A 26,545-nucleotide genomic window follows, 5' to 3' on the forward strand; every position below is an offset into this window, starting at 1 on the left:
AGACATGTTTTCATTTTTTTCTTGAAGGTCAGGAGGGATGGGGCAGATCTAATTCCACTGGGGAGGGAATACCATAGCTGAGGGGCCATCACGGAGAAGGCCCTGTCCCACCAAACGTGCCCGCAAAGGGGGTGGGACCAAGAGCAGGGCTTCCCCTGACAATCTTAATCTCCGTGATAGAGGGAGATATGTTCAGACAGGTAAACTGAGCCAGAACTTTTATGGCTTTAAAAGCTAAAGCTAAAGCCAGCACTTCAAATAGTGCTTCTAAGCAGACTGGCAGCCAGTGGAGCCGACGGTTGTGTGCGCCCTTTATGCCGCTCCAGTGAGCAATTTGGCTGCCATCCGTTGGACTATTTGAAGCTTCAGAACAGTCTTCAAAGGTAACCCCACATAGAGCGCATTGAAGTAGTGACAAAGATAAAGGGCAGGTGCCAACATGGCCCACAGCAGAAGACGCCTGGGTCAATGATCAGGGGTGGAAGTGGCAGAGAGCATGGCTTCTGGCCCAGACGAATTTCAGGGGGAACCACTCCTCCCGGATTCAAATGCAGCAAGGTTAGAAAGAGTTATAAGGCAATTGGTATATGAGTCTTTAGGCAAAGCAGAGTGGGAAAACAGCAAATACAAACCGCTGAAACGGAGCCCATGTTGTTCATCTGGACAGGATGGTTCATGGGGGAAGCAGCTCGCGGTCCAATTGAGGTCGGGGGCATCTGGACGTTCCCTATGGAAAGAGAAGGCAACACTGATTCTGTCCTGCAAAACACGTCCCCAGAACCATTCTCCGGAGGCGCTCAGCTCAACCGAGGAAAGGCCTTTGTCCCAATTCAGGCCACAGCAAAACTCAGGGGTTTGGAGTCACTAGGAAAATCAAGCCAAAGTAAACAGAAACCTAGGTAGAACTATCCACCCACCCCAAAACTGGAATCTCTGTTAAGTAATACCTTGAGAGACTTGCATGCGGCTCACAGGGACGTTTGGCACGGAGGACACAGGGCCATCTGCAGGAGGTTTTGAGAGATGAGATTAACTGAGCTAACTAACAAGCCATTACATCAACTTAAAAATGACAGTTCTGGCAATTGGGAAAAGGCATTGCCTGAGAAGAGACAAGGTGAGGCCCATGCGCTTCTAACCCTCCTGAATTTTGGGCACTGACCGCAGTTCTCATCATCCCCGCTTCACCAGTAGCATTGAGATGATGGGATTTGTGTTCTAAAAAATTCAAATGGAATGAAGGTGGGGGTGCTGAGTGAACTCTTTACACCATCATATATTGGCCACTCAATGGACTACTAAATTTCATGGTCCTCCAAGATAGTTCAGGATATGGTGCGGCATCTATCCAGTGGAGCTACTTGAACTGGGCTGTGTCGCAGCTAGTTAGTAGGCAGCTGCATTAAATCAGTACTAACCGAGAGATCATGAGTTTGAAGCCAGCCCAGGTTGGAGTAAGCTCCCGACCATTAATAGCCTAGCTTGCCGTTGACCTATGCAGCCTCAAAGACAGTTACATCTATCAAGTAGGAAATTTTGGTACCGCTTTATGCAGGGAGGCTAATTTAACTAATTTACGACATTACAAAACCTTCCAGCAGCGTGCATGCGTAAGAATGAGGGAGTACTCCATCAAGGACTCGATGTCACAAGTGGAAGGTGAAGTGGCGGCTCCCCCTGTGGCCGAAATCGAGCATACCCTCATGAAGCCAGAAAGCTGGAATGTTAAATTGCCTCTGTGTCTGTCTATATATATCATTGAATGTTTGCCATGTATATATGAATTGTAATCTGCCCTGAGACCCCTGCAAAGTGAGAAGGGCGGAATATAAATACTGTAAATAAATAAATAAAAATTGGTCATGTCAGGAGCGACTTGAGAAACTGCAAGTCACTTCTGGCGTGAGAGAATTGGCCATCTGCAAGGACGTTGCCCAGGGGATGCCCGGATGATTTGACGTTTTTATCATCCTTGTGGGAGGCTTCTCTCATGTCACCGCATGAGGAGCTGGTGCTGATAGAGGGAGCTCATTCGCCTCTCCCCAAATTTGAACCTGCGACCTTTCGGTCTTCAGTTCTGCTGGCACAGGGCTGTAACCCACTGCACCACCGGGGGCTCCAATAAATAAAATAATAATAAACTTTAGTTATACCCTGCCACCATCTCCCCAACGGCCAATGGCTAACATGAGGCCAAGCCCAAAGATACAATACAACAAAATAAAATACAGAATGCAGACAACAAAAAATTACATCAAAATAAAATACGTGCAGTAGCACAAAAGGATAAATAAAACAAATTAACATAATACAAAATCGAACAGAATGGGCAAGCCAAATGGATGAAGTAAAATGATAAAACCTTGGATGAGGTAGGAAAGAAAATGTGTAATTGAGGGGAAACCAAAAAGAATAAAGAGTGGGGTTTCTATTGATACCATAAATTTGTGGGAGCAGGTGAAGGCAATGTCCTTATTCCCCCCTTTTTGAATCTCTGTCTCCACTGTAGCCCCTTCTTTTACCCACGTAACCTGTCTGAGGAGAGGGCAACGGAACGTTCCCAGGAGCCCCCTTCCCCACCACTGTTGTCCATACTCGACTCTTCTTGCGGAGAGAAAAGCGGGGTATAAACAAACATGATAAGCATAATAATACTTACTGGGGGGCCTGACGGGCTGTGTCTGCCCCAGGGCTACCGCCGTCACTTGAGGGAGGCCAGGGGGCTGGGCCCCGGGGGTTTGTAAGGCCGGCTGGTTGCCCAAGATCCCTTGCTTGTGCAAACGTGACCGCCGCTTCTCTTCCAGCTCCTTCTGGATCTTATAAATCTTCTCTGCCAACAAATGGTAATACTCGTCCTGGAAGGAGAGCACAGGAGAAATGAGCAAAGGGAACCTTGGCCGAAGAGCGGGTTCAGCCCGAGACCAAGAAATCCAGACATATAGGCCTCTGAGTGGAACAGACAAGCCCATTTTTTTTAACTCGTTGCCTCTTAAATTTATTTTATTTTCATGTTTTACCCCATTTCCGCCCTCCCCCCCCTCCCCCTGGACATACAATTTATACCAGGCATGGGCAAACAACAATAACAACAATGTCTGTGCTACTATAGTTCATGGCGAGAGAACATACCCGGCTGTTTGCCGATTCATACATATCCCCTTCCACTTTCCTGGCGTAAGCCACCAGGTTCTCCATCCGGCGATCCTTCAGAGCTGCTGGGTCGGGAGTCGGAAAGATGGCTTGCACCCTAGAAACAGAATAGATATGAAGCCCCCTAGAAAGGCTGGCATAAATCCACCATCACACAGTGTTTTTTGTGTCAAATCCCCAGCCCTCTAAAGCCCAAAGGTGGCTTTCCATATCACTTAAGAGTCAGGGAAGGCGGTAGAATAACTGAGGGAGGGAGACAGGGACAGTGAGAGGCAATGGGAAGTGGAGGGAATGAATGGGGGGGGGGGTGGGCTGTCCTTCTGCCACAGCATCCATTCCCCTCAGGCCAATCTCAGCCCCCAAATTCACACTCACAGCTTGTGGACCAAATGGTTGCGCAGGTCCTGCGTGACGTGTTCATGCCAGGTTTTCCTCGCCCCGGAGCCAGAAGCAGGGGCTGCGGTGGGCATCGTTCCGCTGAGGGTCCCAGCACTCCCCGAATTTGTGCCATCACTCATCAGGGGGCTAAAGGAAAGTCCCAAGTAAGTCCCTGCTTTCATTGTTACAGGACAGTGCTTAAGCAACGGGTGGGTGGGAAAGGGGGGCAATGAGCAGAGGCAATGAAAAACAGCTGCAGAAAAGTAAACAGAAAGCAAGGAAAAGGGGAATCATGTGAAGGAATCACTACCGAATACATGATTAGGGACTTCTGCTGTTGTTGGGAATATCAGCGCAAATATCCGAGGATGTTTGAAGCACGCCTTACTTTGCTGCTGCCCCCAGGGAAGCCGGAAGCGCCGCCTCAGGGATCATGCCGGGTGCCTGCTCCGTGATCCCCGCTGAAGGAAGGTTCATAGGACTGGCTCCTTTGGGAGAAGAGCGGTCCTCATTAGGGCAAAGGGGAAAGCGGTCAAAGCACTCTGTTGACAGCCATGCTGGATCAGTATATTTCTGTGCAATTTATTTATTTACGACATTTATATCCCGCCCTTCTCACCCCGAAAGGGACTCAGGGTGGCTTACATAATTGGCATTATTCCATGCCCAAACAACAACAACAAAAAGCAAATAAACAAAAATTTTAAACAACATTAAACAACGTATTTAAACATTAGGCATCTGTGTAAATGCCACTCATAGATCTGAACAAAGACAGGAGCTAGGAACACCAACAAGCGCTGACTAAAACGGGAGATCTGAACCAGAATGACTCTTTGGATATGCCTTTGATACCGAGGTTTCCACACTTTTCATTCTGGTGACACGCTTTTCAGACATGCATCCTTTCGCAACATGGCTATTCAATTTTACTAGCAAGGCAGAAGTTAAACCAACCCCTAAGAGTTTCATTCAATATGCATACATAAATACATATGTATGTGTGTGTTTCATATAAGCTTTACTGTATAAAAAGTTTTGGAAATTTTCCCTTTCCGCTTCTTATTTACTACATTTGATTCCCCTATAACTACTCCATGGGGTTCATCATAAACGTAACTGTATTCAGATTTCCTTTCCTTAATTAGAAACCTAACAATTTTAGTGGTAATTACTGCAACTCAATCGACAAATTGTGCAAATTATAAGAGTTATAAGAGAATCTGCCCTTGAACAACATCAGTGCGCCACTTCTGTAAGGATTAATTCTCTCCGGAGGTTTTGAAGTGGAGCCTGCCATGACGGGTGCCTATGAGTGTATGCTTCGCAGACTTCTCCTTGAGCCCTCCCAACTGAACCAGTTTCCTCCAAGAGACCCAGACCGAAGTAACTCACTCACACACAGGGGGAGAACTTCAGCCCCACTTACTTACCCAACACATTCATGGTCCTCATCTGTGGATGGGGAGCCTGGGGCTGGGAGGCAGGCTGCTGGCCTTGGACCTGCGGCTGCAGGGGGACCTGAGGCTGGTTGCCATAGGGAAGGCCCAGGGCTGCATAGGCGCGCTGCATGGAGCTGGGGTCAATGGGGTTGGGGTTGCTGAGGGGTGCTGTTGCTGTCTGTCCCGTGCCGGAGGCCACTGAGTTCTGCATCCCTGCCACCGGAGACCCCAGGAGCGCTGCCAGGGAGAGAGGCAGACCAGGTGGGTTAGACGAGGGAACCGGGCAGGAAGCAGCACCCTGCGTGCACCATCTTTTTCAGGGCAGAAGCACGCTGTCACTGAGGGGCCCTGCCGTTCCCTCTACTGTGCAGTCACTTACGCTGCTGGTTCCTCTTGTCACTGGCGTTTTTCAGCGGGAGGCAGACAGGGCAGTCGTGTCGCGTGCAGTTCTTCCAGTGGGAGATGATCTGACGGGACGATGCACAATGCGCCACTGGGGAGGAAGAGGAGGAGACATGGCCTTAGCCCTCCAGGTGCCAATGGGCCCAATGCCCTGCTCCAATCCCACAGCCACAGAGTGTGGAGCAGTGCTGGTTTCACTCATGGCATTGCAGGGAAGGTGTCAAGCAAGTGGACCGTGAAGGGTACCTCCTGCTCTTAGCTAGAATGTCCTGAACTTATCCTGGTGTTTCAAAAGGTACCTCACAAATGTATCAGTAATTTGGAAAGCACACTTTTAAAACATGACTTAAAACTCCAAGGCATCTGCACCGTGAAAGGAAATTGAAAGAAAATGCTACCCTTAGGGCCCCTCTTTCTGTAGAAGCTGGACAGCACACGGGCCGGGCTTTCATCTGAGCCAAGGGGAACCCAGGAGCAGGAGCTGAGCACATGGAGGAAGCCTCTGAAGCAGAAGCAGCAAACTCTACCACCCAAGAGGCAGCCAAAAAGAAAACAACTCCAAAGCGCCAAAATCCACCAGAGGCCCCCACTGGCTGCACCCCTCTCTCTCTCTTTTATGGGAGGGGGCTGTCAGAAACTAGGGTGAACTGGGGGTCTCCCAAGGCCTGCCATATGGCAGAGGTATTCCCCCCTATTCTGTCAGGGCTCCCAGAGAGGCCAGAAGAGCTTCAGGGCCCCCAAAGACTGGCGACATTTCAGGGCTTGAGAGAGACCTTGACAAAGATGCCCTCAAGGCTTTCGGGCCACCTTTCATCTACTGTGGGCCTAAGATGCCACGTCCTGGAGCTGGAAACCCCAAGGCTTTTCTCCTGGGACTCTACCCCCAAGCTACCATTGCAGATGATTGGAGACAGTTCCCTGAGCCTCTGGGGCAGGCAAGACCCTGGCCTAAAGCTTGGGCCTAGTCAACAGACGATTGCCCCCAAGGGCTGGGATAGGCATTCCTTCGCATCAGGACACGCAATGATTTCTCTCCAATACACCACCAGCCATCAAAAGGCCCAGGGAGAAGGGCTCACTGAGCAACAGAGGCAGGCCAAACGCCACTCCCCAGGCTCTCAGGGGCCAATGGCCAGTCGTAATCATGAACCCCACACCTTGAGGTTCTCCTGTTGAGCCAACTCCAAGAGCAGGCTCTCATCACAGCAGTTTCCCTCAAGCATTTGCCTTTTCTGCAGCTGTAGAGGAAAAATGCACTTCCTCCTCCAAAGTGATATTCTGCAGAAAAGAAAACCCCAGGGTCCACCTGCTTAAAAAAAAAGGGGGACGGACAGAACTTCCTTCATTGCAAACAAGGGGCTCACTTTCCCTCTTCCAGGAGGGTTCCATCCCCTCCAGTCCAGCAGGCAAAGGGCTTACCTTGGCAGGCCTTCCCTGCCTGGCAGTGGGTCATGTGGTTGAGGACGTTCTTCATGGTCCGGCAGTGGGGCAGGGCGCAGGCCCGAACTTCCCCATTGGCCTGCTCCCGCCGCTGGCACTTGTGAGCATGGAGCAGCAGGACCAACTGCTGCTGGATCAGCTTGCGTTTCTCCGGGTCGGCGGTGGGCCCGGCGGCCATCGCCTGCGTCGGGACAAGGCCCACCTGCTGCTGCACTTGGCCCGGCATCTGAGGAGGGAGAGAGGCAAGGTGTCTCTGAATCTCATCAGGCATTAGGCCTGGACATCGCTTCCAAGGCGAGGGAAAGGAAAGCAACCCAACTCTCTCACAAAGGCACCCTTTTCCATTTCCAATAGAGAACCTAAGAGTTTACACAGCACTGCACTTTAATCCCATGCCCTTGTTCCTTAGCTACAACCTGAACTACCCCACTCCCTTGTTCCTGTTTACAGTTGGCCATGTTTTATGACATTTCTCATCATAGGTTATTGGGTATTGTTCTGAGTCTAAATTGCTGTTTTATATACATATGTTTTATATATGGTTTTATTTTTGTATTGTACTGTGTGTTTATTTTATGTGTTGTTTTAGGCACTTTGATCCATATGTAAGCTGCCCCGAGTCCCTTCAGGGAGATAGATGTGGGGTACAAAAATTAAGTTATCATCATTACCATCATCATCATTTACTTGGTGGAAGAAGCACTGAGGGGAAGGGCTGGCCTGGCTGGAGGGCACTCACCATATTTGGCACACTGGTCACAGATACGCTCTTGATGTCGGGAGGGAAGGGGGAGAGGCTGCTGGCCAGGCCAGGCTTGTTCGGTAAAGAAGGACTGACTCCGGCTCCTCCCAACTGCTGCCCGCCGGCCGTCTGACCGAACGCCTGGCCAAAGGGTCCTGGGTTGCTGGCCATCCCCATCTGGAAGCAAAGGGAGGGGGCTGCCGTGAATGCCTTGCACTTGACCGAAACACTGTTCTGGACAGTAGGAAAATCAGAACGGCCCTCTCAAACCCACAGACTGCCTTCCATGTAATCAAGAGCTAGGAGGGACATTAGTACAACTGGGGGGACAGGGCAGCAAAACATAGTGGGAGGAGAGAAAATGAGAGAAGGGCCCGTCTTTGTAGGGTTGGTTGGCATAGCAGGTTAAACTGCTGAGCTGCTGAACTTGCTGACCAAAAGGTCAGCAGTTTGAATCCAGGAAATGGGATGAGCTCCTGCTGTTAGCCCTAGCTCCTGCAAACCTAGCAGTTTCAAAACATGCAAATGAGAATAGATCAAGAGATACTGCTCTGGCGGGAAGGTAACGGCGCTCTACACAGTCATGCTGGCCACATAACCTTAGAGGTGTCCACAGACAACTTTGGCTCTTTGGCTTAGAAATAGAGATGAGCACCACCCCGCAGAGCCAGACTCGACTAGACTTAATGTCAGGTAAAACCTTTACCTTAGAGAGAACTTCAAAATATCTCTAGAAACTGTCTTTGTGCTCAAGAAATACTCTGACACATTGTTCATTAATTGCATCTGGCTTGCCACATTTGTAGGATTTGATTATTCACAGGTTTGATCAATATGTTTCTTTATAGGAATCTATGGGTCCTTCAACATGTATTTGGAGAAAGGGGTCACCGATAGCTCCGGCTACTGGGAGCCAGCCACTTCCAATAGGAAAAGACTGAATGTTGCCACTGGGCCGCCTTGGCAAGGTACGGCCACTTGCACACAGGGACAGTCCTCCAGCAATGAAAGAGGCCCACAAAAAGAACACACACCTGTCCTACAGCATAAGGTTCCACAAAGTCAATGCGCTACGCTAAGCTCCCCAGCAGTTCTTTCAAGTTTCAGAAGGAAAACATTGCTACTGGACGCATTGGCAGCCAAGGCCCAGGAATGACCACCAAGACAATAACACTAGCCCCTGTCTCAAAGCTCATTTCAGCAAAAGCTTAATGACAACCATTTTTTGACAAGAAACACCAGCTCACCCCCAACCCTCCAAGAGCACCCTCTGGCATTCACACACAGAAGTCCGGCTGCTCTTGCTCCAGATCTTTGTTTTAAACACATTCTGCTGTATAAAGCTGTACATGCCGCTATTACCTATTTTTCTAGAGCCACAAAACCCAGCACATGCACATATTTTGATGCTTTACTGATATCCCACGCTCACACAAAGAGCCCCCCCCCCTCTGCCCTATAGAGGGGGCACAAAACCGTTCTCTTTTGGAGATAATGGAATCCCGACCAGACCTTCTGGGGCCGAAATCCCCTCCTCGCCCAAGAAGAGCCCAACAAGGACGCAGGCAGTTAGTCTCTACATACAACACGTAAGGAAAAGCAGGTGGGCTACCTGCAGCAAGGCCAGTGAGGGCTTTATCAGCTTTTAGAGGTATCCTATCAAGGTCCCAGGCAAGACCCCCCCCCCCTCCAACCTCAATGTTATGCTCTGCTTGAGAGTGGCATCCTTCCCTGATCCAGGCACATATGCTTCTTGACACAGAACCCTGGCAGAGTTCTATGGGGGTCCATTTCCCAAATAGGAGCCAACCCCCCTCCCCCGGTGGTTCAACGGGTTAAACCACTGAGCTGCTGAACTTGCTGACCGAAAGGTTGGCAGTTCAAACCCGGGGAGCGGGGTGAGCTTCTGCTGTTAGACCCAGGTTCTGCCTACTTAGCAGTTCAAAAACATGCAAATGTAAATAGATCAATAAGAAGGTAACGGCGCTCCATGCAGTCATGCTGGCCACATGACCTAGGAGGCATCTACAGGCAATGCCGGCTCTTCGACTTAGAAATGGAGATGAGCACCAACCCTCAGAGTTGGACACAACTAGACTTAATGTCAGGGGAAACCTTTACCTAAGCATATTACTATTACTATTACTATTATTATTACTATTATTATTATTATTGTTATTATTATTATCTACATTTATATACCGCTTTTCTCCCCATAAGGGAACTCAAAGCAATTTCCAACATTTTAAAGGCAAAATTCAATGCCGTACATAAATGTGAAAACCAAAAGATAATGGCGAGACAATAACATACAACTATAAATTAACCTAACCAAATTAAAACATAAGCATAAAAGAACATTTAGACATAAAACCTAAAAATTTAAACATTGATAATAACATTTATATTAAAACATGCCTAGGAAATCTCCCTCAGAGACCACCGAAAGGGCCCCCCTCCCCTCCCTTTTCACCAGATGCCACCTACTTTCGCCATGGATGCGGCCTGGGAGGCGTTGAGGCCCGCGTGGGCTGCCATTTGGGGCGACACCTGTGCTAAGGCCTCCGCCAGGACGTTGCCTGCGCCGCCTTGCATCCCGGCGGCTGAGTACTGCATGCCAGCGCCGCCACGTCCTCCTCTTCCGGCCGCCCCCAGGGACCCATTCATCACCTGCCCTTGCCCTTGTCCTTGCTGGGCCGGTCCCAGGAGGCTGTGGCCAGAGCTGTTGCTGTTGAGGAGTCCTGGGAGAGCCTGGCCAAAGCTTGTGTTCAGGTGCATCCCTCCGCCTGCAGAGGCCTGGGCGGGGGAGGAGGAAGCGGGGCTGCCGGCCACCATGCCGGCCTGCTGCTGCTGCTTCTGGGGTTGGGCTGCAGAGGGAGGCTTGGCCAAGGGCCCCCCTGTGGCAGCCTCCCCGGGTCCCAGCGGGCTCTTGCCCATGGCTCCCAGGCTGCTTCCGCCACCGAGTCCAGTGTTGGGCTGCCCCTGGGATGGGACCCCGACCCCTTGCGGGACCGGGCCTCCCACTGCGCTCACGCCGCCCCTCAGCAGCTCAGACAGCTGCTTGTGTTTGGAGGCCGCATCCGGGACCAGACTTCCGCTGCTATTGCTCAAAAGGCTCAGGTCTCCGTTCGAGATCAGCTCGTCGGGGAGGTCGTTCTCCAAGTTAAAAAAGGATCCAAAATCTGCAAGAATGACAGACAGAGGAGCAATTAAAGACACGCAAATAGTCCCACTCTTCCTTTGTCACACCACAGATCCTAGCATGCATCTTTAGTCAATCAGGGTTAGGCAGCGGGAAGTCTGAATAGCTGTCAGAACTGTATAAGATGTCTTGTATTTTTCTGTGAATTCATCTTTGTACCTTTTGAAGCAAAATGCTTTTTGGGCAAATCATATTGAACCTCTGTGACTTGTTCTCAGCCTGGTGAGTGTGTTTCTCTGTCCTGGTCTAACTGGTTAAGCATATGCTCATTGGGCACAGATTCTTTTAACCATGGTCCTAGCTGCTCAGGGGTCCTCCTTCAAGGCAAGGAGGGCCTTGCGATTGCTGAAGGAAAGAGAAGGCCGGCTGCTTGCCAAGCATCTGGGAAGCGGATGGTCTTCTCTTTCCTTCTGTGATAGCAGGGCTCACCCAACTTCCAAAAGCAAACTGCGGCTGGCTCATCTTTCCTTTCTGGAAACCTTTTAGCCCAGGCATGGGCACACTTGGGCCCTCCCTCCAGGTGTTTTGGACTCCAACTCCCACAATTCCTAACAGCCCCAGGCTGTTAGGAATTGTGGGAGTCGGAGTCCAAAACACCTGGAGGGCCCAAGCCTGATCTACAAGCATCTACGTACAAAAATCTACATTTATTCTAATAGTCATGACATTCTTTTCTTCTGGAACATCATCATCATATCATATCATATCATATCAACAATGCTATTTATTTATACTGAATTATACACGAATATCATTATTGTTTTTTTTATAATTCAATCTGTCCATCATGTGTGGCCACCTGGAGGGTGGGCTAAAGTTGGCCCATGCCTGGTTTAATCTCCCAGCAGAAAATCCTCTGGTTTCCCAGAAAACACTGCTTGTCTATTGGGAAGGAAGGGTTGGTAGAAGTGCAAGCCTTAGAACAGAGTTTCTCAACTTTCCTGATGCCGCGACCCCTTAATACAGTTCCTCATGTTGTCATGACCCCCATCCATAAAATTATTTTCGTTGCTACTTCATAACTGTAATTTTGCTACTTCATAACTGTCAATATCTGATATGCAGGATGCATTTTCATTCACTGGATCACATTTGTCACAAATACCCGATATGTCCAAATCTGAATACTGGTAGGGTTGGGGGGCGGGGAAGTGATTTTGTCATTTGGGAGTTCTAGTTGCTGGGATTTATATTTCACCTACAATCAAAGAGAATTTTGAACTCCACCAACAATGGCATTGAACCACACTAGGTACACAGAATTCCCATGACCCACAGACAATACTGGAAGAGTTTGTTGGCATTGACCTTGCATTTTGGAGTTGTAGTTCACCTACATCCAGAGAGCCCTCAAACTCAAACAATAATGGATCTGGACTCAACTTGGCACGGATAATCAATATGCCCAAATATGAACACTAGTGGAGCTTGAGGGAAATAAAACCTTGAAATTTGGGAGTTGTCGTTGCCGGGATTTATAGTTCACCTACAATCAAAGAGCATTCTGAACTCCATCAACAATGGAATTGAACCACACTAGGTACACAGAACTCCCATGACCCATAGGCAAGACCGGAAGGGGTTGGTGGGCATTGACTTTGAGTTTTGGAGTTGTAGTTCACCTACATAAAGAGAGAACGGTGGACTCAAACAATAATGGATCTGGACCCAACTTGGCACGGATAATCAATACGCCCAAATGCGAACATTGGTGGAGCTTGGGGAAAGTAAGACCATGACATTTGGAAGTTGTAGTTCACCTACATCCAGAGAGCACTGTGGACTCAAACAATGATGGATCTGGACCAAACCTGGCACAAGTACTCAATATGCCCAAATGTGAACACTAGTGGAACTTGAGGGAAATAAGACCCTGACATTTGGGAGGTGTAGCTGCAGGGATTTATCCTTCATCTACAATCAAGGAGCATTTTGAACCCCGGAATTTGGAAGAAATAAGACCTTGACATTGGGAAGTTGCAGTTTACCTACATCCAGAGAGCACTGTGGACTCAATGATGGATCTGGACCAAACTTAGCACAAATACACAATATGCTCAAATATGAACACTGGTGGAGCTTGGGGGAAATAAGACTTTGACATTTGAGAGGTGTAGCTGCTGGAATTTTTCATTCACCTACAATCAAGGAGCATTTTGAACCCCGGAACTTGGAAGAAATAAGACCTTGACATTGGGAAGTTGTAGTTTACCTACATCCAGAGAGCACTGTGGACTCAATGATGGATCTGGACCAAACTTGCCATGGATAATCAATATGCCCAAATGTGAACACTCTTGGAACTTGGGGGAAATGAGACTCTGACATTTGGGAGGTGTAGCTGCAGGGATTTATCCTTCATCTACAATCAAGGAGCATTTTGAACCCCGGAGTTGTAGTTACTGCGATTTATAGTTCACCTACAATAAAGGAGCATTCTGAACCCCGGAATTTGGAAGAAATACGACCTTGACATTGGGAAGTTGTAGTTCACCTACATCCAGAGAGCACTGACATTTGGGAGGTGTAGCTGCAGGGATTTATCCTTCATCTACAATCAAGGAGCATTTTGAACCCCGGAGTTGTAGTTACTGGGATTTATAGTTCACCTACAATAAAGGAGCATTCTGAACCCCGGAATTTGGAAGAAATACGACCTTGACATTGGGAAGTTGTAGTTCACCTACATCCAGAGAGCACTGTGGACTCAATAATGGATCTGGACCAAACTTGCCATGGATAATCAATATGCCCAAATGTGAACACTCTTGGAACTTGGGGGAAATGAGACTCTGACATTTGGGAGTTGTAGTTACTGGGATTTATAGTTCACCTACAATAAAGGAGCATTCTGAACCCCGGAATTTGGAAGAAATAAGACCTTGACATTGGGAAGTTGTAGTTCACCTACATCCAGAGAGCACTGTGGACTCAATGATGGATCTGGACCAAACTTGGCATGAATACTCAATATGCCCAAATGTGAACACTGGTGGAGCTTGGGGGAAATAAGACTCTGACATTTGGGAGGTGTAGCTGCTGGGGTTTATCATTCACCTACAATGAAAGAGCATTCTGAACCCTGAAGCTTGGGGGAAATAAGACCCTGACATTTGGGAATTGCAGTTGCTGGGGTTCATCATTCACCTACAATCAAGGAGCATTTTGAACCCCGGAACTTGGAAGAAATAAGACCTTGACATTGGGAAGTTGTAGTTTACCTACATCCAGAGAGCACTGTGGACTCAATGATGGATCTGAACCAAACTTGCCATGGATCATCAATATGCCCAACTATGAACACTCTTGGAGCTTGGGGGAAATAAGACCTTGACATTTGGGAGGTACAGCTGCTGGGATTTATCGTTCACCTACAATGAAAGAGCATTCTGAACCCTGGAGCTTGGGGGAAATAAGACCCTGGCATTTGGGAGTTGTAGTTGCTGGGATTTATCGTTCAACAACAATCAAGGAGCATTCTGAACCCCGGAGGCTTGGGGGAAATAAGACCTTAACATTTGGGAGATGTAGCTTCTGGGATTTATCGTTCACCTACAATCAAGGAGCATTTTGAACCCCGAAATTTGGAAGAAATAAGACCTTGACATTGGGAAGTTGTAGTTTACCTACATCCAGAGAGCACTGTGGACTCAATGATGGATCTGGACCAAACTTGGCACGAATACTCAATATGCCCAAATATGAACACTGGTGGAGCTTGGGGGAAATAAGACCCTGACATTTGGGAGTTGTAGCTGCTGGGGTTTATCATTCACCTACTTGACATTTGGGAGTTGCAGTTTACCTACATCCTGAGAGCACTGTGGACTCAATGATGGATCTGGACCGAACTTGGCACGAATACTCAATATGCTCAAACACGAACACTGGTGGAACTCTGACATTTGGGAGTGGTAGTTACTGGGATTTATCGTTCACCTACAATCAAGGAGCATTTGGAACCCCATCAACGATAGATTTGGGCCAAACCTCCGACACAGGACCACCCCTGCGACCAACAAAAAATACTGTGTTTTCTGATGGTCTTTGGCAACCACACCAGGGGTCCCGGCCCCCAAATTGAGAAGCTGAATCTCTGAGTGACGCAAAGTATGGCTGGACAGGGTTGGCCAAAAATGCAGGCCAGGCCACTGCAGGTCTAAATCATGCATGGTCAAACTTGGGCCCTCCAGGTGTTTTGGACTTCAACTCCCACCATTCCTAACAGCCTCAGGCACTTTCCTTTTCCCCCTCAGCCGCTTAAGCCTGAGGCTGTTAGGAATGGTGGGAGTTGAAGTCCAAAACACCTGGAGGGCCCAAGTTTGACCATGCCTGGTCTAAAGGCAGAGAGCATGACAGGTAAGGCAACCCTCCGCCTGACAGACAGTGTGCACCTAGGCCGATGCCTCTTAGGCTTCAATCTCAGCCTCAATCCCTGAGAGGGAAGGAGGGAAGGAAGGCTGCCAGGGAGTGGGGCCTTGGAGGGTCCCTTTCCCCGCGGGGGTCTCTCTCTCTCTCTCACCGCTGGGGTCCGGGCCCGGGAAGCCCGGCGAGTTGAGCTTGGCCCGCTTGGCGTTGGGCGGCCCGTCCAGCAAGTTCTCCGCCATGGCCTCCTCCTCCGCCGCCGCCGCCTCCTCCGCCGCCGCCTCCCGGGGCCCGCCGTGGCGCCGCCAACGCCGGAGAAGAAGGAAGGAAGGGAGGAAGGAGCAGGTCGGGCGCCGCTCAGGGCCGCGAGGAAGGGCCCCGGGACCAGCGCCGCCTCCGCCGCCGCCGCACCAGCAGCAGCAGCCGCTCCTCCCTCATCGCCGCCTTCTCCTTCGTCTCCTTCCCGGCCTGCCCTCTCTCTCTCTGGCTCTCTCTCAGGCTCTGGGCCTGCCCGGCTGGGCCCAATGGGGAGCGGGCTCGGGCCCCCTCTCTCCCTCTCTCTCTCGCGGCCTGCCTTCCTCCCCGGGAGGCGCCGGCCCTCTCCTCTGCGCTCCTCGGGAAGCAAGGCCCGGCCCTCAGCCTCAGCCTCGGCCTCGGCGGCGGCGGCGCTCTCGGTCCGGCTCCTCCGCGACAAGATGGCGGCTGTTGATTCCTCAATTAAAAAAAAAAGTTTTTTTTCTCTCTTCTCTTTTCCAGCGGCGGAGGGGCGGGGCCGGGGGCGGGGCCAGCACGGCGCGGTGGCGTCATCGCGTTCACGCAGCGCACGCACGCACGCCGGGGACGCGGCCAAGATGGCAGCCTTCTGGGTCTGCTCCCTGCACTCCCTCAGCAGGGGAAGGAAAAGGGAGGAAAGGAGAGGGGAGGAAAAGGAAGAAGAAAAGAAATGGGAAGGGGAAGGAAGGGAGGGAGGGAACACCGAAAGTGGAAGGGGAGGAGGGAGGGAAAGGAAACGAAGGGGGGAAAAGAGAAAGGAAAGGGAGGAAAGAGGGGAAGGAAACGAAGGGTGGGAAAGAGGGAAAGAGAAGGGAGGGAAGGGAAGGGAAGGGAGGAAAGAGGGAAATGAAAAGGAGGGAGGGGAAAGGGAAGGGAGGAAAGAGGGAAAGGAAGGGGAGGAAAAAGGGAAAGGAAGGGGAGGGAAGGGAATGAGGAGAAGGGAGGAAAGAGGGAAAGTCAAGGGAGGAAAGGGGAAGGGTAGGAAAGAGGGAAAGGAGAAGGGGAGGAAAGAAGGAAAGGAAAGGAAGGGAGGAAAGAGGGAAAGGGAATGAGGGGAAGGGAGGAAAGGGGAAGGGTAGGAAAGAGGGAAAGAAGGGAAGGGGAGGAAAGAAGGAAAGGAAGGGAGGAAAGAGGGAAAGGAAAGGAAGGGGAGGAAAGAGGGAAAGGCAAGGGAGGAAAGAGGAAGGGAAGGGTAGGAAAGAGGGAAAGGAGAAGGGGAGGGGAGGAAAGAGGGGAAGAGAAGGGAGGAAAAAGGGAAGGGAGGAAAGAGGGAAAGGGGAGGGAAGGGAGGAAAGAGGGAAAGGGAAAGGCAGGGGAGAAAATAACGGAAGGGGAGGCAAGAGGAAAAGTAAAGGAAGGGGAGGCAAGAGGGGAAGGGAAGGAAGGAAAGAGGGAAAGGAAGGGGAGGAAAGAAGGGAAAGGAAGGGGAGGAAAGAAGGGAAGGGAGGAAAGGGGGAAGGGAAAGGGAGGAAAAAGGGAAGGGGAAGGGGAGGAAAAAGGGAAAGGAAATGGGAGGAAAGGAAGGCAGACAGGAAGGAAGGGAAGGAAGACAAAGGGAAGGAAAGGAACAGGGGAAAGGGAAGGGAAAGATAAAGGAAATAAGGGAAAGGAGAGAGAAGGGGAGGAGTATGAGTAAATGTGTTCTTGATGGCTTTCATGTCCAAAATCACTGGGTTGCTGTGACATTTCCGGACTGTATGGCCATGTTCTACAAGCATTCTCTCACCCGCATCTAGGTCAGGCATCCTCAGAAGTTGAGGGGCCTGTTGGAAACAAATGCATTGACTGTGGCGTGATCTGTCAAAGGGAGAGATAAGTGGTAGCTAAATCCGTGTCAGGATGGAAGACGCCACTGAAGACCTCTTTCTCCCATTTTTCGTACAACTCCCCCAAATCAAGGTGAATCTCCTCCAAAGACCACCAGTAATTTTTGCTGGTCATGGGGGCTCTGTGTGCGAAGTTTGGTGGAATTCCCACTGCTCATTTATTGCAGGTGAACTATACATCCCAGTGCCTACAACGCCTATAAATCATGGTGAATTCTCCCCAAACCTCCCTAGTATGTTCAGTTGCTGATCAATTCATCTGTTTGTGGGGTCATGCAAATTCCACACCAGTAGAGAGAGTAATAAACACTGGGATGTCTGTGGTGGAGGAAACACATAAATTCTAAGATTAAATTGTTCACTTGGGTGATGGGCAGTATGGTATTTGTGGAGGACATTGGCAGGGGCTGGCGGCTCTTGTACACGTTCACAGCACTCAATATAATCTGCAATATCATTGGAGGGAGCATCTCCTGAGTGATGGGAGCTGTAGTTGTTTTCGGAGGTGGGAGCTTTTTGTGGAGGTGGGAACTTATCTGTGTAAGTGGATACCCCAGCCATATACACACATACATATTTTTGCTTTTATTATATGTGGATAGATAGATGGATAGATGATAGACAGACAGACTAATGTATCTCCTGCTTTCTTCTTGGCACAGCATGGAGGGAGAGTAGCTGGCCTCTTTGAAAGTCTCTTTGCAAGGATTACTTTTACAAAAGTTTAAAAGTAAAAAAAATGATAGCACTAAAGCAGATAAAGCCAAATTTAAAATACAGTGAAGAAAGATTGAAAAGAAGTAAACGCAAAGGCATTCAAACAACAGGCAAAAGATGAAGGCAAAGTGATATGTTGAAGGAAATGATGTGTTTTTAGTCTGAAAGAGAGTCTGAAAGACTGATGGGACAGAAGGAGAAGGAACAGAAGGGAGGCAATGTCTCTTGTATTTCTGGATTAAATGTTTAATTTATATCTTTTCCCCCTAAAGGTTGTCAAAGAGGAGAGAAACTAGAAAGAGAGAAGAAACAAAAAATACTGGAATGATGGAGGAAAAGGTGATTTTAGGTGATTTAATTTTTACCCACCTCTCCTTGTGGCTCGAGGTGGGTTACAACATCGCTTGCTACAACACAGACAATCATCTAAAAACATGTACAAAATGCACATACTAAAACATATTGCTACAAAATACATATTAAAATACAAAGAACAAATAATAAACATAAGATGCAAGTTTGAAATTCGTGATTAAAACCGGCTGTCTCTTTCCTTCTTTCTTCTGACAATATATCTTATTTAGGAGTCCAAGGAAGTCATATTCCTTCCCCAAGGATTTCTGAAACTAGTGTTCCTTTTTTGGTGGAGCCATAAAAGCTGTATTTCCTGGCTTTTGCCCACAAGCTTTGCCTCGGGAAATGTTTCCATGGTTGGGATCCAGGTTGCTCCTTTTCGCTTTCTTTCCCTGTTAGTTGGCTGACTCCTTTCTTCCCTTCAGGCGGATTGAATGTCTTTTATTTTGTTCATTCATTTACAGCTTTTCCTTTTTGCACAGTACTGTATGTTGGTGGGCAGCCATTAATAATAACAAGAGCAGCCCAAGTCAAGAGTGAATGTTCTTTTTTATTTTATCATAGTTCAATACATTTGTTATACATCGTTTATTTTACAGCATGTACATATTATTCAATACAACCTATGATACTTTAACTTTTGGCATCTACTGTTATTTTCCTGCTTATATATATCATCTATCCCTCCCCACTGTGCTCTCTCCCCCCCCCCCCCCCAAAGCCACAGCTTTCACATATCATCTGTCCAAAATTTCAGTTCCTCTTGTGGAGGTAACTTTCATTCTTTCATTTTAAATCCTTTCTCAATAAATTTTCTCCATACATCATCAAAATCCCTTTATTTCCACATACCTCTTTTAACTTTTAATATACATGTCAGCTCATCATTTATTGCCAATTTCCATACTTCCTTGTACCACTCCTTTATTTGTGTATTTATTTCTCTTTTCCAGTTCCTTGCTGTGAGTGTGTATTTCATGTATGATGTATATTTAAATGTAATTTTATGTAGGAGAATAGTGATTGTAATAGTATGGCCAGGATGTATGTTTACACAGCTTTTTTCCTGTGATTCCTGAGTCCATTATTCTGAGCTTCTGTGATACTTCTAGCGCTAACACTATAAGCAATCTTGCTATTGTTAATAAGTTTGTTCTCGCATCTTTATCCTCTTTTTTCAATGGTTTATTATTATATAATGATAATAAAGCTATACTAGGGCTTCTTTATATTTTAATGTTAATTATATCCTCTATTTCTCTAAATACTCCCCCCCCCAAATTATTTACATATTTACATTGCCACCACATATGTATATATGTTCCTGATTCTTGGCTTCCTCTCCAGCATTTTTTTACTAGTTTTTATTTATATTTGCTATTCTTATTGGTGTTAGGTACCATTTCCATATTAACTTATAGTAATTTTCTTTAACCTGTATTGATAAATTTTTAGATGTCTTTGGGTTAATGTTCTTTAGAAAGAATTGGCTTGTGGAAAAGTGGCCCCAGAGGCAGGGCCCAAAAGAAAGTAGTCAAAATATCCCTAAAGAGAAGATACAGCCATTAGTTCAAGGCTGGGATTGAAATTGAAGAGCCTCCTGGTTGTTTTGGAAACAAGAATGAGAGAGAGAGCTTCAGTGGATACCCCTTTTGCCCTGATACTTCTTCCAGGAGGGAAAGATTCCTCCCATTTCCTGTTATCTCACCCCATTCTTAATTGTATGTCATTTGTAAGTCAGATATTTGCAACTTGGGGGCTGCCTTTGTATGAAAGAGAGGGGTATTTTCCCAGTCACCAGCAGGTGGCGCTAGGGGTTAAAGCACCGTTGAGCCCCCAGGTCTTCCCAGGTCACTGAGTTCAAGGCTCAGCACCCTTTTTTCATTCTTTTCTGTTTCTGGGCAATAGAGCTCCTCAAATATATGAAAAAGAGAGGCTTTTGTAGCTACCAAGAGGTGGCATAAAGGGTTAGGGAGCCCTTGGGGTTGCAAATTGAGGGCTCTCTGTATCCCTTTTCTTTTCTGATGGTTTTGGGGTTTTCTTTCCCTCCAACTGTATTATTATTATTATTATTATTATTATTATTATTATTGCTACAACTATTGAATAGCTCTGGTGGTCTCTAATAATAATAATAATAATAGAATGAATCACCCTGATGCTCTCTTCAAATTCAATGATCCCATTGTTTTTATCATTATTATTACTAAAAGGGAATAGACATTTTGGGCTCTTTATGACTATAGTATTAATAATGTGATCATTATTGTTAAATGGACATTGTGTGTTCTCTAACTATACCATTCTATATTATTATTATTACTACTAGTAGTACTATTATTTAATGGTTGCTTTCATCTCTTTTAGCTCATTGAAGCTGTATTATTAATATTCTACTTATTGAATGATTCTTCTGGTTCTATATTATTATTATTATTATGGATATTTTTTTTTATCCAGTAGCTCTTTTGCTGTTTCTAAGGTTCTATAGCAGTGGTTCTCAACCTTCCTCATGCCGTGACCCCTTAGTACAGTTCTTCATGTTGTGGTGACCCCCAACCATAACATTATTTTCGCTACTACTTCATAACTGTCATTTTGCTCCCCTCATGAATCGTCATGTAAATACCTGATATGTAGGATGTATTTTAATTCATTGGACCAAATTTGACACAAATACCCAATATGCCCAAATTTGAATACTGGTGGGATCGGGGAAGGGGGAGTCATTTTGTCATTTGGGAGTTGTAGTTCACCTACCTCCAGAGAGCACTGTGGACTCTAACAGTGATGGATCTGGACCAACTTGGCATGAATACTCAATATGCCCAAATGTGAATACTGCTTGGGAAAAATAGACCTTGACATATGGGAGTTCTGGTTACTGGGATTTATAGTTCACCTACAATCAAAGAGCAATCTGAACTCCTCTAACGATAGACTTGATCCAAACTTGGCACACAGAACTCCCATGGCCAACAGAAAATACTGAAAGGGTGTGGTGGGCATTGACCCTGAGTTTAGAAGTTGTAGTTCACCTACCTCCAGAGAGCACTGTGGGCTCAAACAATGATGGATCTGGACCAAACTTGGCACAAATACTCAATATGCCCAAATGTGAACAGTGGTGGAGCTTGGGGAAAATATTCCTTGACATTTGGGAGTAGTTGCTGTAATTCATAGTTCACCTACAATTAAAGAGCCTTCTGAACCCCACAAATGATAAAATTATGCCAAACTTCTCACACAGAACTACCATATCTAATGGAAAATACTGGAGGGATTTGGGATGAATTGACAGTGATTTAGGGATCCGGAGAGCACTGTGAACCCAAACAACTATGCCAAAGGGGTTCCAAAGACCATCAGAAATATGGGTTTTCTGATGGTCTTCAGTGACCCCTCTGAAACCCCCTCGCGACCCCCCCAGGTTGAGAAACACTGTTCTATAGTATTAATATTGATAGTAAGATTAATTTTTATAGAATATCCTGTGTTCTCTTCCAGCTTTAAGATTCTATATTATTATTATTATTATTATTATTATTATTATTATTATTTATTGATGATTATGAGCCATTGTGGTCTCAACATCATCATTACTTAATTATCCTTTTGGTCTTCCCGTTATTATTCATCTTGAGGTACTCTCTGCTTCCCTCCAGTGGCCATGCCAGGGCTCTGCAAAAAGATTCCATTCCTTAACCAGCTTGGGCACCCGACGTTGCCCGGGTTATTAGAAGTCATTTTACAAAATGCATAGTGTTATAGGTGAGCTACCACTCACATCACGCAATGCTAATCCCCTGAAACTCCAGCAATATGTAAAGTTTGTCATGTTGGGCAAGTTTGCTCTAGATGCATCATTGGTGGGGTTCAGTGTGCTCTCTGGCTGTAGGATGAATTACAACTCTCACCATGGTGGGTCAATCCCATTAAATCCCTCCAGTACTTTCAGTTGATCATGTGTGCCATGTGAGGTCCAGGTCCATCATCGGTGGGATTCTGAGTGCTTTTTGATTGCAGGTGAACTATAAATCCCAGTACATTCAACTAACAAATGTCAAGCACAATTCCCTCCAGAACCTACCACTATTCAAATTTTTGCATATTGATTGTGTGTGTCGTTTGCATTCACAGTGCTCTCTGGATGTAGGTGAACTATAATTCCTATAAATCAAGGTGAATTTCCCCCCTGGTGCTCCTGTATTTTTTTTTTTTGTCATGCGGGTTCTGTGTGCCAAGTGAGGTCCCGAGCCATCATTGGTGGAGTCCAGAGTGCTCTTTTATTGCAGGTAAACTATAAATCCCAGTGCCCACAATGGCTATAAATCAAGGTGAATTCCCCTCAAACCTCTCCAGCATTTTTCTTTGCTTATGGGGGTTCTGTGTGACAAATTTGGTCCAAGTCAGTGGGGATCACAGTGATCTGACTTGATGCAGGGCGAACTACAACTTCCATCATGTGGAGTAAATCCCCCAAACTCCTCCAGTATGTTTACTTGCTGATGAGTTCTCTGTTGTGCAGAGTTGAAAAGAGTAGGAAAGGGTTAAGGGAGAAGCAGTGGGTAGGATCGTGCAAATTCCACACCAGTGGAGAGAGTATGAAACACTGGGATGGCTGTGGTGGAGGAAACATGTATAATCTAGGATGAAATTGTCCCCAAATGAAAGGATTTCTTGGGTGGTGGGCAGTATGGTGTTTGGGGAATACATTGACAGGAGTTGGGCTCCATATTCATGGTGCTCGCTATAACTTGAAATGTCATTGGAGGGAGAGCTTTGGATGGCTCCTCAGCACTGTGGGATAAAGCTGCTTGTGGAAGTGGGAGCCTGGCTGTGGGTACCCCAGCCCCACACATACATACACATTTTTTTTACTTTTATTATGGATAGAGATTTATTGAGTTTAAATTTTCTGTTTGTATTTTATATTGTAATAATCTTCTCTTTCCATTTTAATTTCTCACTTTTTGTTTTCTATTTTCTAATATGATATTATATGCACCGACTCAGCCCTGTGGTCTCACCCTTATTGATTTGAGGTTACTATTTCTGAATTTTCCTTTCTATTCCTTCAAGATCTCTGATTTGATTATAATTGATTGGACTTTGTTGTCTCTTTGAACTCTATGTTTTATTATTGTTATTAAAATTAGTTGCTACTATTATTATTGGACGTTGTCTTTTCTAACTGCAGGGTTTTATATTAGTATTAATGTCACTATCATCATCAATATTGAATATCTGTTGTGATCTCTTCCAAGTCTATGATTCGATTATTATTTTTATTATTATTTAATGTCCTTTGTAGCCCTACGGCTGTTGGGAATTGAAATCCAAAACATCTGGAAAGGCAAAGTTTGCCCAGGCCTTCTGTTTCCCATTAGTTTTTTATCCCCTTCTCAGTCCCCCAAATTGTTTTCTGCGCCTTATGATTGAACGATCCTTTGCATCTTTGATTTTTATTATTATTATTTGAAACACAACAAGATGAGTCCACAGCAAACAAGATCACTCTGCTGACTGTTGTATTGGATCACACCTTCCCAAGTGTGTAGTACTGTGTGATGTATCAGTGAATAATGCATGCAGATCCCAGTAAGGCGGCCTTCTGCAGCTTGCATATGGTAATTTTGTCAGCGCTGATTGTGTTCAAGTGCAAGCCAAGGTCTTTAGGCACTGCACCCAGTGTGCCAATCACCACTGGGATCCCCTTGACTGGCTTGTGCCAGGATCTTTGCAGTGCGATCTTTAAATCCTCATATTGTGTCAGCTTTTCCAATTGTTTCTATTATTACTATTGTGACGTCAGGAGCATTGTGCTCCAGAACTCTGTCTGTCTGAATTCGGAAGTCCCAGAGGAGTTTGGCGTGTTTATTCTCTGTAACTTTTTCCGGCTTGTGATCCCACCAGTTCTTTGTCGCAGGGAGATGGTATTTGTGGAAAAGTTCCAATGAATCATCTGAGCAACGGTGTTATGCCTCTGCTTGTAGTCTGTCTGCGTGATCTTACAGCAGCTGAGGATGTGATCTATTGTTTCATCTGCTTCCTTGCAGAGTCTACATTTGGGATCTGTTGTCGACTTTACAATTCTGACTCTGATGGCATTAGTTTGAATGGCTTGTTCTTGGGCTGCCAGAATCAGGCCCTCTTTCGTCTCCTTTTTCAGAGTTCCATTTGTGAGCCACATCCAAGTTTTTTTCTTTGTCAATTTGGCTCTCAATTTTTCCCAGGAACTGTCCATGGAGAGCCTTCTTTGGCCAGTTTTCTCTTCTGGTCTGCATTGTGTTTTTACAGTATTCCATCTATCTTTTGCACTTTAAGCAGGTTACTACTATTGACTTCCATCAATGTTGGTTCTTGGCTGCCTTTCACATCATCTGCCAGGGCATGTTTCTCTTCTTCTACCCTTTGTTTCACTTCCAGAAGCCCTTTCTCTGCCTCCTGATTTTCTGGGCAGGTCAAGTCTGTTGACATCACTATGAGGGTGTAATGAGTAGTGGATTATTATTATAATATTATTATTATTATTATTATTATTATTATTATTATTAGAAACACAACAAGATGAGTCCACAGCAGACAAGATCACTTTGCTGGCTGTTGTATTGGATCACACGTTGGACACTTCCCAAGTGTCTAGGACTGTGTGATGTATCGGCAAATAATGTGTGCAGATTCCAGTAAGGTGGCCTTCTTCATCTGTTGTTGTTCATTTGTTCAGTCGTTTCCGACTCTTCGTGACTTCATGGACCATCCCACGCCAGAGCTCCCTGTCGGCCGTCGCCACCCCCAGCTCTTTCAAGGTCAGTCCAGTCACTTCAAGGATGCCATCCATCCATCTTGCCCTTGGTCGGCCCCTCTTCCTTTTGCCTTCCACTTTCCCCAGCATAATTGTCTTCTCTAGGCTTTGCTGTCTCCTCATGATGTGGCCAAAGTACTTCAACTTTGTCTCTAGTATCCTTCCCTCCAATGAGCAGCCGGGCTTTATTTCCTGGAGGATGGACTGGTTGGATCTTCTCGCAGTCCAAGGCACTCTCACAACTTACCTCCAATACCACAGCTCAAAAGCATCGATCTTCCTTCGCTCAGCCTTCCTTAAGGTCCAGCTCTCACATCCGTAGGTTACTACAGGGAATACCAATGCTTTGACTAGGCGGATCTTTGTTGCCAGTGTGATGTCTCTACTCTTGACTATTTTATCGAGATTGGACATTGCTCTCCTCCCAAGAAGTAAGCGTCTTCTGATTTCCTGGCCACAGTCTGCATCCTTCTGCATCTAGCAGATGGTAATTTTGTCAGCACCTATTGTGTTTAAGTGAAGGCCAAGGTCTTTAGGCACTGCACCCAGTGCAGTTTTAATTTAATAATTTAAATAATTTAGTAATTATTATTATTATTTCTAAAGGGCCCTCCTTCACTTCGTAGGATTCTGCTAGAATTACTCTAATGGCCCTTATTGAATGGTCCAGTTGTAGGTAAATCTTTGGAGAATTACTATTCAAGGCCCCTTTTGCTCTTTTCATTATTAGCTGCATTCCTATTATTTTTCTTGTTAGTCTTGGAGCCTTGCTCATGGTGGTTCTGTATTACTATTACTTGCATTATTATTACTATTATTATTTGTTATTTTTATTATTTACTTCACTTGTATACTTGTATAATAATAAATAATAATACATATTATACAAGTATACAAGTGAAGTAATAAAAATATATTATAATTTTACTTCACTTGTATACTTGTATATTATTATTATTATTATTATACAAGTATACAAGCGAGGTAAATAATAAAGTATATTATAATTTTTATTATTTAATAATAAAATATTAATAATGAAAATTAATAATAAGATTTAATAATATTGTTAATTATTTAATAATAATATAATTATTGCGATTATTTGCCTAGAGAACTCCCTTTTCCCATCTTCTGCCTCCGGGACTCCAATTCCCAGAAGCCTCTGCTTCTCTAGCGCTGATTGACGCTAAGCCCCGCCCCTTTCCTCCTCGAGGACCCCCTCCAATAGGAAGAGCGAAGTGCTGCGTCCCTTTGGCCCCGCCTCCTTTTGCCAGCGTCCCGCCCACGACACCTCCCTTTTCCTTCCCAAGATCCTTTTGGCCGCCCTCCGTAGTTTCTATAGCAACAGGCCCCTCCTTCCTTCGATGGCTGTCACAGCACTCTTCCTCTTCCTGTCTGAGAAGCGATTCCTAGAGAGTCCCACTTGCCGCTCTGCCCTGTCCCCTT

At 46.3% G+C, this 26,545-nt stretch overlaps 1 protein-coding gene across 1 annotated transcript in view; it reads right to left on the minus strand.

Annotated features, from left to right (window-relative positions):
- Window positions 1-15,884, minus strand: part of LOC137095508 (CREB-binding protein-like) — a 40,625-nt gene extending 24,741 nt beyond the window's left edge. The window contains exons 1-12 of the mRNA XM_067462262.1: window positions 15,279-15,884; window positions 10,042-10,736; window positions 7,552-7,731; window positions 6,792-7,038; window positions 5,350-5,463; window positions 4,962-5,207; window positions 3,917-4,016; window positions 3,526-3,675; window positions 3,130-3,247; window positions 2,660-2,855; window positions 948-1,004; window positions 633-727 (exon numbers count right to left, since the gene is read on the minus strand). Of these exons, the coding sequence (XP_067318363.1) occupies window positions 633-727; window positions 948-1,004; window positions 2,660-2,855; window positions 3,130-3,247; window positions 3,526-3,675; window positions 3,917-4,016; window positions 4,962-5,207; window positions 5,350-5,463; window positions 6,792-7,038; window positions 7,552-7,731; window positions 10,042-10,736; window positions 15,279-15,363 (2,283 nt within the window). The 5' untranslated portion in view covers window positions 15,364-15,884. The remainder of the gene's footprint in view (window positions 1-632; window positions 728-947; window positions 1,005-2,659; window positions 2,856-3,129; window positions 3,248-3,525; window positions 3,676-3,916; window positions 4,017-4,961; window positions 5,208-5,349; window positions 5,464-6,791; window positions 7,039-7,551; window positions 7,732-10,041; window positions 10,737-15,278) is intronic.
- Between the last annotated feature and the right edge of the window lie 10,661 nt (window positions 15,885-26,545).

The sequence above is a fragment of the Anolis sagrei genome, chromosome Y (assembly GCF_037176765.1).
Source record: "Anolis sagrei isolate rAnoSag1 chromosome Y, rAnoSag1.mat, whole genome shotgun sequence".
In the NCBI taxonomy this organism is placed as follows: domain Eukaryota; kingdom Metazoa; phylum Chordata; class Lepidosauria; order Squamata; family Dactyloidae; genus Anolis; species Anolis sagrei.